Here is a 15,066-nt window from a genome sequence, read left to right on the forward strand (position 1 = left end):
GTTTTCTCTCGCAAATTATAAGCATTTCGTTCACTAAACAATATACTCTATCACCTCTATTTGCATTTAAACTTAACTCGACCGTTATTTTACTCATATCTACTTGATAATGAACTCAAGATGAGTTCGAAACGTCGTGGCTTATTTTCGCTTATTTTTATCCTCAATTGTATATCGACTTGCATAGCGTTACGTATTTTGTATAAAAACGGGACAAAAGTCTGTGTTTGCTATAAAATGCATATTTTTAATCTCTCACGAAAAAATAACACAATGGTAGTTGTGAGGTATTGTTATCAAAGACTATAATGGCTACCATATATATTTTCGCGTCATTTAATTTTCCGCGATTGCCAAAAAGTCGCAAAATAAAAAACTCGTGGAGAAAGTGATCCCGAAATTTTATAACCCTATTGTGAAAAAACCCCTTTTTTGACTCTTACGTCGGTTTACATTATTATCCTAATCAACGCTCACTTTCTAGGAATCAAACAACAGCGAGAGAATAAGCATGGTACATGCTGATGGTTCTGTTCAATTTCATTGTGAGATGTGCCTATAAAACTAATGTGTTTATTGAACTAACGTAGACTATGGAAACACGATGACAGCTCCTTAAAACAAAAACAAAAACAAGTTCTAGTTGCAAGACATTGTTATCCGCTCGCATTTCTTTCCCTGCTCGATCATAATAGCTGCCTTATTGTTATCTATTTTCACGGGATTTAATTTTCGCGATTGCCAAAAAGTCGCAAAATTGAAAACCCGCGGGAAAAGTTATCCCGGAATTTAATAACCTTAAAACTGTTCATACGTAATAAAGTTCTTGAAAATTTTCTTGTAGTTTTGTAATGTAGAATATAGTACAATGCAGCCTGCCTTGACCAGTGGACGAAACACGACAGGCGATTCAAGTTTTTCGGATACAGTGAAGAAACGCTGTCAATCAACCTGTTGCTAAGAATGACATCATCGCTATATACTTCGCGCGCTAACGTTGAAAAAATAAAAAAAATATACAAGAATCCTTGAAATCTGTTTGCTTTTTAGCTAAATACGTAGAAAAGCAGCATGATCGTTTTGTAAGAATCATGAATTTTTTTTTCTCAATGAAATCTGAAACTTAAATTTTTCGTTTCAAGTTGTCGGTTGTTTTGTGTTTTGCATAAGTGAAAAGATCTCGGGTAAACGCTGTGATGATGTCTGCTCGTCGAACTGAATCGACAGGTGCGTTTTTCTTAAACGGTAAAAAATAAAATTGTGTAACAGTTTTGGGTAAAAATTGCTTGGTAAAAATCCAAGAAAAACTTTAATAAAATAGTTGGCATCTAAGACATGTGAAACATTCTTCAATAATAGTCCATTACGTGTCCATTATGTCTGCCAGAGCTAGAAATTGGCCAAATTTCAAAACCGAAATTGACCTTAAATTAAAAAGTAAACAATTTTGCTATTTTCTTTATTCATAAATAGAAAATGGAGCGCGTTTCTACGTAGCCTATGCAAATAAAAGAGGGAGTTTGAGGGGAGAATTCGAATGTTTTTAAAGTAAACATGGGCCGCAGAGGGGACTTTATAGAAGAAGTACTTTTGTATTCTCCCAAATGTTCTCGCTGGCGCCCTGCAATGCCAGTCTACTTGACTTGAATTTTCTTTCGAACAAGTATAAATATACTATCTCTTTATTCAAGACGATTTCATACTAACACTTTTCTTTATTTCAATTTCACCGTTAGGTTACCGTTTATATTCTGTATTTATTTTCTCTAGAACTTTAAGCGCCAAACTCGTCGGCTGGTGGGACATAAATAATAAATAACTCTTTCTGAGCACAAAAAATAAGCCATAAACATTACTATAACATAGCAACAGCGCCATCCGATTTTAAATGATTTCAGGACGATGCAACTTTTATCTTCATAAACAATTGTATGACAAACACAGTGTACAAACGGAGAAAACGCTTACAGTAAAATTGAGCCGTGCCAACCCCGGGAATATTTTGTCATAAGTAAACGTTTAATTCATAGGCGGTTATTTCATTTAAGTTGTCGAAAAGAAACGGCCTACGTGAATTGACCAAAAGAAAGGAAGCTAAATTTGTACTTAAGCCAACTGGCTTATGCTGCTTGAGCCTGTCTCGGTTTCTGTACCATTGAGGGACTAGGAGCATTGCTTATAAGCTCTCGGAAGGCCGAAAATTACTGTGTCACAGCTGTGTTAAGTTTATTCTAAGTTTTGCCAAATACTCGCTATGAAACTTAATGTTTTCAAAGAATTAAAGTTACAAGCCAACGATATAGAGGAAAATACATGGTTGCGCGGAGATGTGAAATTTATCTTCTCGTGTTCGAATCGATATCTCACAAGTAAGCGCAGCGAACGAATGAGATATCGATTTGAACACGAGAAGATAAATTTCATATCCCAAGCAACCATGTTATATTTTGTTCATTATATAAACCCACTAATTTCGATGTTTTTTGGCGATTTTCCGGAGATTTCAGACCATTTTCTGAAGATTTTCAAAGATTTTAAATGTTGTCTGAAGGTAGTATGAATGTTTCCGAACATTTTCCGAACATTTCCTGAGATTTTCGAAGATTGCCGAAGATTGTCGAAGACTGCCGAGGAAGATCCGAAGATGTTTCGACTTAATATTGTTAACCTTTGGCTCATTGAGCATTGAAACATGGCAAACTCTGCGAGCTGATTGGTCAAAAATGATATTACACGTGTAGATATCATTTTTTTTTCCACACTTGTGATACCATTTTTATCGATTTGCTCTATACCATTGCAGTTTATATAATAAATTTACTTTGAAAACTGTTCAGCCCAACAGTATTTCAAAAGCTCATATCGCAATCCGTTGCAAACATTGTCACTTTTAGCCATCCGGATTTTCTTTGTATTTGTTTGTGTTATTGAAATGTTCCTTCATGCTTAAATTTGGCTTAAATCCATAAACAGTTCCTTTTACAGGATTGGCTGAGAAGACAATAGACAAACAACAGAATGATAGCCCTAGCCCTTAAATCAATAGAGGTGACAGCAGGGAGCGAATTAAATTACAGGTTCCGAAGAGGTACATGGCGACAGAAATGGAATGCTAGTATAGCCAACCCGGGGGTGGGGGGGGGGGCACCCTATATATTTTTGGGTGGGGGTGTGCCGCTTGGAATTTAAAACCCTTACCCTATACTAGACCATGTTTAGCTGATTTCGCAACCCTATACTAGACAACACACCGAAAATCCCTACCCTATCCCAGACTTGCATTTCTTTTAAAACTGTATCAGTGTTTCCATGGAAAACAAGCTGTGAACAACGTTGCTTTGCGTTTAGGAAAGTACCTTTCTCTTCTGAGTTTCTATTCCTATTCTGGACTTAATTCATCATACCACCGATTAGTTTTATAATTTGTTATAATTTCACCCTACGGGATATCATAGTTGGTTTTAATTTCTAATGCTTGTTGCCTTGACTATAACCACAACTCGAGTAAATAAACGCAGTAAGAAGCTTAAGTCGGTTCCTGCGTCATTAACTTTGCTCAACGTTAAACACATATTGTAATCTTTTGCAGGAAGACTTTGTATTTTGTCAACGGAGCGTGCACTCCGCGTCTAGGAAGTCAAAATTACCATTTAAACTCTTTCGCTACACAACTTTAGAACTTCTGAAAGCTTTCACCACGACTGAGTTAGGCAAGTTACGCGCCAAAATTTTCAGACCAGGTCAAAAATCCAGGATTTGTTCGATATTACAACTGACGAGGAGAGAATGGAGATTACAGAAAACTCAAAGGGTACAAGTAATATTTAAAATGTTTCAAGTTTACTTTAATTGCATAACAACAACAACAACAACAACAACAACAATCTTTATTTCGTTCCGGGAAAAATTTTACGATAAAGATAAAAACATGCAATGTGAAAACATAACAATCACAAATCAATCACAAATCTGTAGGAAAATTCATTTTAGGTGGTATTGTATTCTCAACTTAAAAACGTTGTTGAATATATACGAATTGTTGTTTATGTTAAATACGCCATGAATTGCCTAGAAACTTATTACGTCTCAAATTTTCAGGTCTACGAGTATCACTCATCGTACAGACATGGATATTTATCTCCTTCCTGTCAATTTCAGATGCCAGAGTAATAAATATTAACATTGGTAGGTTTGAAAACGAGCCATCTACCCCACTCAATTATTTTTTTATACTACCTGGGTTTATTCGTTTCAAAACGTCGATTACTAAGCACTTGTGATATTTTCCTATTTTCTCAAATATTGTTTGCGAATTTTTAACCATACTTCGTAAAGAACTTAATTTTTTACAAAAATGTGAGAGATTTAACTGATGCTCTCACTATTTCTATTTTTTTTTTTCATTCCTCGAATTCTACTTGAATAATGTAGTCGTACAAACATGTGACTAAAAAAACGGATCTGTCCTAACTATTTTGGATATCGCAATCGTTTTCATTTTCAAGTTTTCGTTTTATAGTCTCCGAGAAAAAAGCTGATTCCTTTTGTAAAGATCAATTTATGATTGGAAAAAGTAAATTTGAATCTGTAGCATCGCTTAATGCCAAAACGAAAACTTTTTTCGTTTGGTAAACACTTAAGCAGGAAAGAATGACCCAAGAGAAGGGGATGTTGGCTTATCGATTTACCAGAGTTAATTGACATTCAAGGGTGGTCGCATTGTTAAGCGAAATGAGCGAAATCTGTTAACATTAAGAGCCTTTCATATGTAATTTTAACCACTTCGGTTTGGCGTTCAAGTAGTATATAATTTAGAATTTTATTTAAAATACTAGTCAACCAAAGAATGTTTTCTTTTCTGCGAAGTGAGAAAAGAGATATTTGTATATTACATTAGCATATCAGTTATTAACTCTCCACCAGGTATTTGACCTGTTGGCGAGATTATTTACCTAGTGGGCTCGTTAATTATCGCCCATATTTTCTTCTAATTTACTAAATTCAAAAAGTGACAAATTTCGCTGACTTTGTGGTTGCAAGAGAAAATCTTCAGAGAAAATTTATTTATGTTTGCTTGATTTCCATTTAATTAACCTACAGATGTTTATAAACATTTTCTGACTATAACTTGTCTTAATTTTTTAAGATAAAACCTAAGACTGTGTTAAATGCATTGTTTATAAAAAATATATTCCTCAAATGAATATCTTGATGATTATCAATTCAACTGTTCAAATGTCGGTCTATGTCTATTTTTAATATTTTGGTTGCTCGCATTTGAATAGCTACTGGCTAAGGCGTGAATATCGTAGAAAGCGCTGCAATCACCACAATTAGACTTGTGCATCCCTTGGAAATTCGTTAACAAACAGCAAACCAGCGAGAGCTTTAATCTGTTTCGCAGCTTGCGGGATTAGCAACTAAGTGATGAATTTTAATAATTTCTGGCTTCAAAGGAAAATATCAATATTTAAATTTTTGGGTAATTACTTAAAATGTTAAGTTGGTTTTTTTACTTGTAAATGTTTCTGTGATTGACGGAGCTTTGTATTCGTTTTCGTTCTTGTAAAATATATCTTCTGGTCAAAAAAGAAAAAAAATTAAAGTACCCTTGAGTGAAGAAATTGTTGTCGTAAAATACCCATTACCGCGAGGTAAACGTTAAGTCGCAACGAAACGTGCCAATTGTTAGAAAAAGCAGCAATTCAAATTCGTGGAAAAACGCAATCGGCCAAAAAAATCGAGAAGAAATCAACAGTTATTTAAAAAGCTGAGTTTCATGTTGTTGATATTTCAAACAGTTGTAGCTTTTACCCTTTAATTTAAATCAAGAGCAAGGCAAATTTCTGAGCGTTATTTCATGTTCGCTATTTAGTGTCCAATTTAAATAAAGGGTATTTTGCATTAATTCGGTGCTGAAACTAAGCAGTAAAATATCTAAAAATTGTGCTTTGGAATCGTAATAAAGTAATATAAAACTTGTGAAGAAATGGAAGTTATTTCGCGACGTTGTTTGATTATACCAAAAAAATTGATAACATTCTATTTCACACTTTTAAATGCGGCAGCGAATATGAAATAGCGCACAACTGCAAGCGTCAATTCAACGGACTAGAAAAAAAACAGCTGCTTGCTTAAAGCGAAATAGAAAAGCGACAAAAAATGAAGTTCGTTAAAAATAGGAAGGACATAGAAAGAGGGAATTCGTTTTATCGAAACTGTTTACTCGTCGTGTTGCTATTCGATCTAAAAAAAAAAGATTCCTGGGAAAGGCAACATACAACCGATTTTCACATCTGAAGCTGCTAAAGGCCCTCGAATCCACACACAACATTTTTTCAGAAGTAAATTTTGTTTTCTTGGCACGAAACATTTTTTTTTTTGCTTTAGCAATGTTTCGTGACTGCTTTCGTGACTGATCGACTTATTTGAACTAAGGATTCAAGTGACAGAAAGCACAAAAACGATTTTTGTATTTGTTGATCTCAAAAACCGAATGAATCTTTAACCCTTCGTAAGACTTGAATGTTTTGAAAAAATACTATAAATAATTTAGTGTTATTTATATCGATCGTCGTGCTTCAGAAATTGGTGACCATTAATTATAAGAAACGTTTACTAAATTACTTAAAAATATTTTCAAGGCTTTTATATGTCTTTCCAAGACGGAAATTCTACGGAATTTGGTCCAACTTTTGTCAACAATCTTTTAATTACTAAATGATATTTTCTAAAAATAAAAAATAAAAAACGAAATCTTAATCCAAAGTTTCTTTTCTCACGGTTGAAAAGGCAAGAGCAATATCTACAAAGCTAAGCGCCACTCAAGTTCGCAAAAGATCAGAGTATTTCATCAGAGTAGTGTTCATCTCTCGTTCCATTTACTATAATAATGCAAAAAGTACGGTTGTAAATAATGTTTCGATAATTTAAAATTAAAAATAGAATTTTTAATTCTTATATTTTTATTGGCAATGGACCATAGTCTAAAATATTATTAGTAGTTTCTTTTAACGAATCTGAATCCCGCAAAAATTAACCTTTTTCTATTTTTTTTCTGTTTATCGTTGCCATGGCCTTTTATGTGCCCTAACGTATCATCGTGCTGGGTAGATATTGAGTGCAGGACACATAAGTTAACTTTTCTTCCTAGTTTAAGAAGAAAGAGTAATAATTTTGTACTGTTCAAGATAAATTATCATCCCCATCGTCATTATCATCTTCATAATCATTATCTTCATCATCTTCTTCATTATCGATAATTTCTTTATCCCGATTTGGGAAACAGGTCATTTTAAGACAAGTTACACCAGTCGAGATATCAGTTATTAATTCCGGCTATTTAATATCCGTAGTACAAGCCTTGCACTTAAATTATTTTTGGCTTGTTCCTTTGTTTTTGTTTTTTTGTTTTTTCCTTGTTTTTTGTTTTGTTTGGTTTTTTGTCTGTTTGGCGTTTTGTTTCTAGACACTTCTAATGGCTGTATCTCGTAAACGTTCATAATGAAATTTAAAAGTATAGAAAATCGTAGATTATGTCCCCAAACTAGGGAAACGAAGCCAAACTCTAAAAAAAAAACTAAACAAAGCAAACAATATATCAAGGCAGTTTCCCCACCAACTCCATCCATTTGCGATAATGAACTGGAGTAAACATGTCCTAGGACATGAGTCTATTCACTAACGAGTGAGTTCATTTAACTAATAAACATGATACTAAACAAGTCCTGTTTGAGACAAATAAGTCCAGAATAACTTAGCAACAAATAGCGTGCAAGCGCGCGTCTAGTTAATTTCAATTCTCGTCCATTTTCAGTTTTTCCAACACCCACGATGTCTATCTCACCAACTTTATCGACTGCCGCACCGACGACATCCAGGATGTCGCTGCGTACTGAATGCAACGAGGACTGCAATGGTAAGTATCTATTGACAACATCCTTGAAATTGAATAGAATAAATTTGTAGCGCGCTCAACTCTGAGAGGAGCAGTGATAATAATGGTCAAAAGTAGGAAGATTTCAATTCATCGTTTTATTGCGACAACGCTGTTTCGTGTGATCAAAGTATGACCACACTCATCAGGCAACATCAACGAATGACCGTTAAAATACATAAACTGGCAATAAAAGGCTATCTTAAGGTTAGTATGCGATATAAAAACAGTTGCTATGATATATAAAAACTATAGGGTTTAAAAACAGAAATTGCGTATACTAAAGATTGCGTTACTTAATCACAAAGTTCTTGAGAAGGAATCTGTTTCTGTGTGGGCAGGAGCTTGCTAGTTCATTTCGCTTGTTAAGACTGCGTAAATTCTTCTTACAAATGATTACAAATTTTTCAAAAAGACATAGACAACATTCCATACGACAAGATCACTCATCATCATCATCAACATCATTATTATCATCATCGTTTTATCTACTCACCAACACTGCGTGAATTACTGCCTACTTGTTGCCAGGCAAAAAAGGTCTGGAGGCTAACGTTTCGACAATTTAATTTGAGCGGACGTCAAATGCGGAGACAAGCGAAAGCTGTTGTCAATCGATGGTGTCAAGAAATCCGTTATTGAAACTGATTTTTTCGTTTTGCCGTGACACTATTGGATGCTGATCCAATGGAAAGGTTTCCTAAACGGTTAATTTCTGTAATGCATAGCTTCAAACAGTTTACTGTACATGTGTTGCACAATCGTAATAAATGACGTCACTCCAACTAAGAAAACTACATGCTACTTTAATGAGCTTTGTACTTCATGTACGCCCAGCTGCTTCTTTCTTTGTTGATTTTTTAACTAGTAAGCCATGGACCAACAAGTATGCCAGCTAGGCTTGTCGGTTGGTGGTCTGAATCGCGAAAAAAAATGGCGGCCCCAATAATGTTTCTTCCCGTTTCACAGCATTGTGGCTCAAAATATATGTTTACTGATAACTCGCCTTTTCACTTAAATTCATTCATATTACTTGTTCAGTCGACATTATAGTATTTCTTTAATTTGATTTCATCTTTCAGGTAAATGTGATGGTAGCGCATATGTGGAATGCGGCCTCTGCATTGAGGTAAGATGACACGCTTCGATTTCCTCAAGTATACTATGCATGAATAGAAATTTATAGCTCACTTATTCAACCAGCCAGGTGATGCTTCACCGATGGACTGTTTTGGCACGTGTTATGGAACAGCAACGGTGGATGAATGCGGTATGTTCTAACTATTCTATTCTTGTCATGATGGTACACACCTCGGTTTACATCAGTTTCCAAGGTGAACACATTACCCAGAGGGTATGGTTATGGGTCAGTTTTTTCTGAAAATGGGTATGGATTGTGATCAGTTTGGTTTGAAATAGGATATGGCTTGTGCACCATGGTCATATAGCGATAACTTTAAATTTTTGGAAGAAACTGTTTTCATAACTTGAACGTTCTTCTCTTTAGAAGTGCGATTAAATGAGCTTGGGAAGCAAACCGAAACAGTTGCTGGGTAGGGTCTCACCTAAAATAGGATATCGATTCTTTAGTTTCTGTCAGGTATAGAATAAAGTAGGAAAAATCGCATATTTTGGTGTGAAATAGGATAATGCTTTCTAGAAGCCCGTTGCCTCCATCCCCCTCCCCCAACTTAAGATTTAGGGCCAGGGAGTACCCCCCGAAGTACACCTAAATCTTTTTACTACTAATTTTGCAGTTTAAATAAATAGTTCAAATAAACCTTGTTGTTATAAGCTCGTTTCTTTTAATCTGGTTTCAATCTTCTTCAATCTTAAAGGGACTATGTCATGCAATTGTAAGCGATTTTGGCACTGACCAACTGTTCGCAGAATTAACTGAAATATCACAATAACGATTTAAAACTGTAGAAGAACTCAAAGGAAACACAGGCATGGATGGGCAAAATTCGAGAAGATTGAAACGGATTGCCTTCGGGTAAACTTGAAAAACGTCGGTCCAATTTTTTTAAAGTTTATCTTAATTTGTTTCAAAGTTACAATTACAATGCTTAAGATCATTCTTGTTTGTTACAGTATGTGGCCATGATTTTGCCAATTAAAGACTTTTGCTCTGCCAATTTAAAATTTAGAGCTCTTAATTAACGAAAATGTATAGAATTATCTAAAGCAGCGTAACCTAGCCCCTTTGATTTGTTATTTTATCTTTTTGCGTTGGTTCTTTATATATTGAGAACATGTCGTGACAACATCATTTCATTCAGGTGTCTGCAGTAGAGACAACAGTACATGCGCCGGATGCGACGGTATTCCAAACAGCGGTTTGACGTTTGACGCATGCGGTGTGTGTGGCGGGGACGGATCAACCTGCACAGTTTAACCTGCACAGAGATCAAACTAAGAAAAACAGTTATAATAATAAAGGGCCCCTAATTCTTGCATTGTGTGGTTTGTTCTACTTCATTTTCTTTATTAAGAATAGAAAATGGAATGCGTGTTTAAACTAAGAAAAACAGTTATAATAATAATAAAGGGCCCCTAATTCTTGCATTGTGTGGCTTGTTCTTCCTCATTTTCTTTATTAAGAATAGAAAATGGAGTGCGTGTTTAAACTAAGAAAAACAGTTATAATAATAGTGGGCCTCTAATTCTTTCATTGTGTGGCTTGTTATTCCTCATTTTCTTTATTAAGAATAGAAAATGGAATGCGTGTTTAAACTAAGAAAAACAGTTATAATAATAAAGGGCCTTTGATTCTTCCACTGTGTGGTTTGTTCTACCTCATTTTAGAGAGAGTTTGGGGGAATTTAAATGTTTATAAAGCAAACATGGGCCGTTGTCGAGGATTTAAATAATTATTACATTTGTATTCTCCCAAACGTTCTCGCTGGCACCTATAATATACTAACTTCTAAATCAAGACCAATTCATACTAACATTTTTCCAAATTTTCATCACAGTTTTTTTAAACTTGAAAATTGTTCCATGTCCACCCATCACTCGCCACAATAATTTTTAAGCGCCAAATTTGTCGACTGGTGGGACATAAATAATAAATTACTGTTTTCGAGCACAGAAATTAAAGTATAAATCTTACGATATCATGCCCTATTCTTACTTATTTTCGCGAGTACTAATTTTCGCAATTTTTGCGATTTCAAAATACTGTATTTTCTCGATTAAAAGCCCCCGGCGTTTATTTCAAACTGTTTTATTTCAAACCCGTCGTTGATTTGACTTCTGCAGTTCGTTCGAGCCCGGTGTTTATTAATCAAGGGTTTTTATTTATTATTTTTGACAAAAACGTATTTTGGTTATATGCCTACAACTTATTATTCGCCAAGTAAATAGCTGGGGGCCTAATTTTAACTCCAACTTGGAGACTTGGCGTTTATTTGGTACCCAGCGTTTAATCGAGAAAATACGTAACCGCGAAATTTATTACGCGCAAAAAAACATTGCGCGAAATTTAAGAACGCGAAAATTAATACCATATTATAGTTTATATCAAAACAGTAAAAAAAATTTAACTGTTTGGAACTGCAACTATTTATACTTGAAATAGAGATTACTCCATGGAAAATGCGCGCGTACGATTTTTATTGACGAGTTGAGTAGTATCAGAAAACGAACGAGTGAGCGTAGCGAACGAGTGAGTTTTCTGATACAACTCTACGAGTGAATAAAAATCGTACAAAGCATTTTCCATGGTGTAATTTGTTTATTTTATAGATACTGAGGTTTTTGAAAAGCAAATTAAATCGCTCGACTTTTTATCAGTTACACGCGTGTTTAGGAAACCCATTCATCTGCCATAAACTAAGATAGCTAAAACATGTTTGTCTTTCAAAATCACATCTTTAATGAAGTAGCACAAGAAATGAGACGTCAGTTTTATACTCTCACAACTTTTACAGAAACAACTTTTGATAGAAAACCTGACTGAGACTTGTACAAAACTTGCAAGTTCCAGTTCAATGTTTTAACAGAACGAAACAGCGCTAAACGCTGAATAACTCAACGCGAACTCGAGCGAACTTTTACCAAATTAAATCAAGAAAACAGTCTGCCAAAACCAAGGACAAACCTGCAGTGTCTTCGTCATCATCTGAATCAAAACTCGCTACAATCCCTCGGAGTGAAGACGGCCCGTATTCTTGTCCTTCCTTTGTGCGAATTTACTCAAAGGTTTATTCAACTCGGCAGGAGGAATTTCGGTTATCTCGCTTCGTGTTTCTCTTTTTGTTTGAAGAAACGTTGTGACAACAAGGCCGCCTTGTTTCGTTTTCTTTTTAGTGTTTTGGTTTTCCTGTTCTGCAATATAAACGACTCAGTGGAGCCGTAAAAGACACAAACAAACCTTGAACGTGTCTCCGCCATGTCGCCGGTGTTTACGACGAGAATCAAAATGGCGATACGGTGTTGTTCACAAGTTGTTTTTCGTCGTTCGCGCTTGTGATTGGACGAACGACGTTTTTTCACTAGTGAGTTTTCATCGTTCGCCTTTCCTATTGGCTAATGCATTTTACGTATCATTTGTACGCAATCGTTTTTTCGTGAGAAAATCTCAGTATCTATGATATAAAACATATTTCCGTCTTGTTTTTGACTAGCATCTTTCCTCTCATTACTGCTTTCTTCAGCTTGTAAATCGGTTAAAACCCCTAGAGTGCAGTCACCAAAGTTTCCATTTGCAGACTTCTGGTAGTCAAATTGAACCAGATCTTTGTATATGTCCAGTAGTTCCTTAGTCTTTGACGACTAAGCCATAAAACACTGACAAAATTGTGAAATTTATTACACTTTTGCTCTAATTTTCCTTGCAATCGCGAAAATTAATACTCGCGAAATTCGGCTCCCGAATTTTTGCGAAATTAAGTACGCGCGAAATTTAGTAAGAATAAGGTAGTAACAGCGCCGTCCTATTCGGAATGATTTCAGGTCTATGGTGCCACTAGCGTCTTTACCTTGTTACCACATACGAAGAAAACTTACCAAGCCCGGGAATATCGTCAAAGGCAAACGTTTTTGTACTCAAATACAGTTATTGTATTTAAATAAGCTTCGTCACGGACAAAACATTTTGAAAAAAATGGCATTTTTTAAACTTTTTAATTCGTAATCCGTGTTAATCTTCGTCAGTCGAAACCAATCTTGTTTATTTTGAACTGTTTTTATTCCTCTGTTGGTGTTTTTCTGCATAAGAAAACTATTAATTATTTTGAGGTTTCCTTCAAGGTGAAAGTAAGAAGAGAAATGACTTGAAATACCGTGACATAGCTACTTTAAATTGTCGAATGGAGACAACCAACGCGACTTGACCGAAAGGCAAAAAGCTAAATTTGCACTTAAGCAAACTGGGCCCAGGCTGCCGGAGCTTATCTCCGTCTCCGTAGTGTGAGGGACTGGGAGCATTCTCATGCATGACATGAAGGTTTCCCTAACAGATCGCAGGATTCAGTTAGTTTGCAGCCATCTTAGACTTCAAACAATGTTTCCTCTTTCGACTAAAAGATAAACTTTCTATCCTTCGTGCCATTGCAACTAAAAATAATAAACTAGTTCAATTCAAGGAACCTTGGTCCGCTCTGTTGTTGAACGGTTGGAATAAGGGTGAGAATGTTGTCTCTGAAAGGAGGGTTACCCTCAACGCTGAGCCATCCTTTGCCGAGCATTTATATAATGAAAGTTGTCCTTACTGTCGGAGCCAGAAATTGACCCTTTTAGTTTCGCGCATGCTCTATCAAATTTTGTCCCGACTTATCCCTGGTAGGCGAGGCAAGAAATAGCGCAAAATACGTCCGCTCGCCCCAGGGTCACCCCACCTTCAAAGGGAATGAGACTACAAGTCACCTTGCGAAATCTTCGGGAAACCTTGATTCAGTTTTGCTATCTTCAGTGGACCTCGAATAATTTATTGGTAATGACAATTTGCGACAATTCAATCGTCGATTTACTGTCATTATGTAATTTTTGATATAAAACAATAAGCAAATATTTGTTGCCGTTCATTTCCTCGAATCTGACCTCTATTGCCAAATTGACGCAACCTCTGTTTTCGTTACGTAAATGTTGTGGGAGTTTGAAACGTTGTGAAAAGTTTGTAACAAAACATTGCGAAAACAAATCGAGGCAAGCCAAACTGCGAATGAAAGTTCAGTCTTGGGCAACAGTTATTAAATCTGCTATGCAATTTCGGCTTACAGAGCTGAGTTATAATTTTTAGTAAGCGACCGAAATTTCGGCTCAAGAGGCAGATTTTACAAATTTGAGACACATGTCTGACGCAGTTTTCGAGTAAACATCGTTGCACGTGTAATGTGTTTGATCGGTGCGAAGGCAAAATCAAACTACGTGCACGTACATAGCAAAGAGTAAACAGAGATGAGAAAAATACCACCCTGATTGTAGATTACTCATTTCCTTCTTTTAGGTCGCTGTCGTAATTTCCTGAACAACATTGTCGTTCGTCGAGAGCTGTCATCCGTCCTCGCACGTCTTCCGGTATTCAACTTTGCCAGATGCGTTTAATTTCGGCGTGAGTTAGTGAAATATTGCAAAACGAAACGAGAAGGTCTATTAAAACTTACGTTGGCTAGTTTCTACCTGTGGTTACATTTAGCCAAAATAAAATTATTATAGCAAAGCTTTTGTTCGCTTATCAAAGTATATAAAAATATGACTGATACAAACTATTTAAAGTTTATCAACATTTCTGCTTAGCTCCAGCTTATTCTTTAGGGAAAGTTTTAAAATTATTACGAAAAAACAAAGCTGAAAAGTGCAGTTTTCCTCAATCATGTTTTTGGTTTCGTAGTCAAAGTGGTAAACCACATTTATTCAAAAACATGAAAAAGAACTTCAAAACTTGCATTATACACGCGATTTCGTCACGTTGTCTCTCCAAGTTTCCATGACAACCACCAATTATATAAACAGAAGTAAATTTCCTATTTTTAATTTATCTAATCACTTTCGAGGTTATTATTAATACGCCCTTATCCTTTTCTTTTTCTAGCAAAATCGTCCGCCATACGAAAGCCATTCAAAGTCGCTGGCGCGTTGACAGCGCGCAGACGTTGTATCATTGGTTAATTATTTCGCCCTACGGG

At 35.6% G+C, this 15,066-nt stretch overlaps 1 protein-coding gene across 2 annotated transcripts; it reads left to right on the top strand.

Annotated features, from left to right (window-relative positions):
• The first annotated feature begins 3,573 nt into the window (after positions 1 to 3,573).
• LOC144652651 (uncharacterized) lies at positions 3,574 to 10,676 on the top strand. Of its 2 annotated transcripts, XM_078512729.1 has the most exons (6): positions 3,574 to 3,811; positions 4,099 to 4,185; positions 7,817 to 7,918; positions 9,019 to 9,065; positions 9,140 to 9,206; positions 10,219 to 10,676. In XM_078512729.1, exons 1-6 carry the CDS (start codon positions 3,787 to 3,789, stop codon positions 10,332 to 10,334), a joined length of 444 nt encoding a protein of 147 aa, XP_078368855.1. In that variant the 5' UTR covers positions 3,574 to 3,786; the 3' UTR covers positions 10,335 to 10,676. The 2 variants fall into 2 exon arrangements, with proteins under 2 accessions (XP_078368855.1, XP_078368856.1); XM_078512730.1 differs by lacking the exons at positions 3,574 to 3,811; positions 4,099 to 4,185 and adding an exon at positions 7,615 to 7,687.
• The last annotated feature ends 4,390 nt before the right edge of the window (positions 10,677 to 15,066 follow it).

The sequence above is a fragment of the Oculina patagonica genome, chromosome 4, assembly GCF_052425735.1.
Source record: "Oculina patagonica isolate OP01 chromosome 4, crgOcupat, whole genome shotgun sequence".
Classification (NCBI taxonomy): domain Eukaryota; kingdom Metazoa; phylum Cnidaria; class Anthozoa; order Scleractinia; family Oculinidae; genus Oculina; species Oculina patagonica.

Coding starts and splice junctions, on each gene's coding strand:
- LOC144652651 (XM_078512729.1), top strand. CDS start 3,787: ATGGAGATTACAGAAAACTCAAAGG. Junction 9,066..9,139: donor AATGCGGCCTCTGCATTGAG/GTAAGATGACAC, acceptor TTATTCAACCAG/CCAGGTGATGCTTCACCGAT. Junction 9,207..10,218: donor AGCAACGGTGGATGAATGCG/GTATGTTCTAAC, acceptor CATTTCATTCAG/GTGTCTGCAGTAGAGACAAC.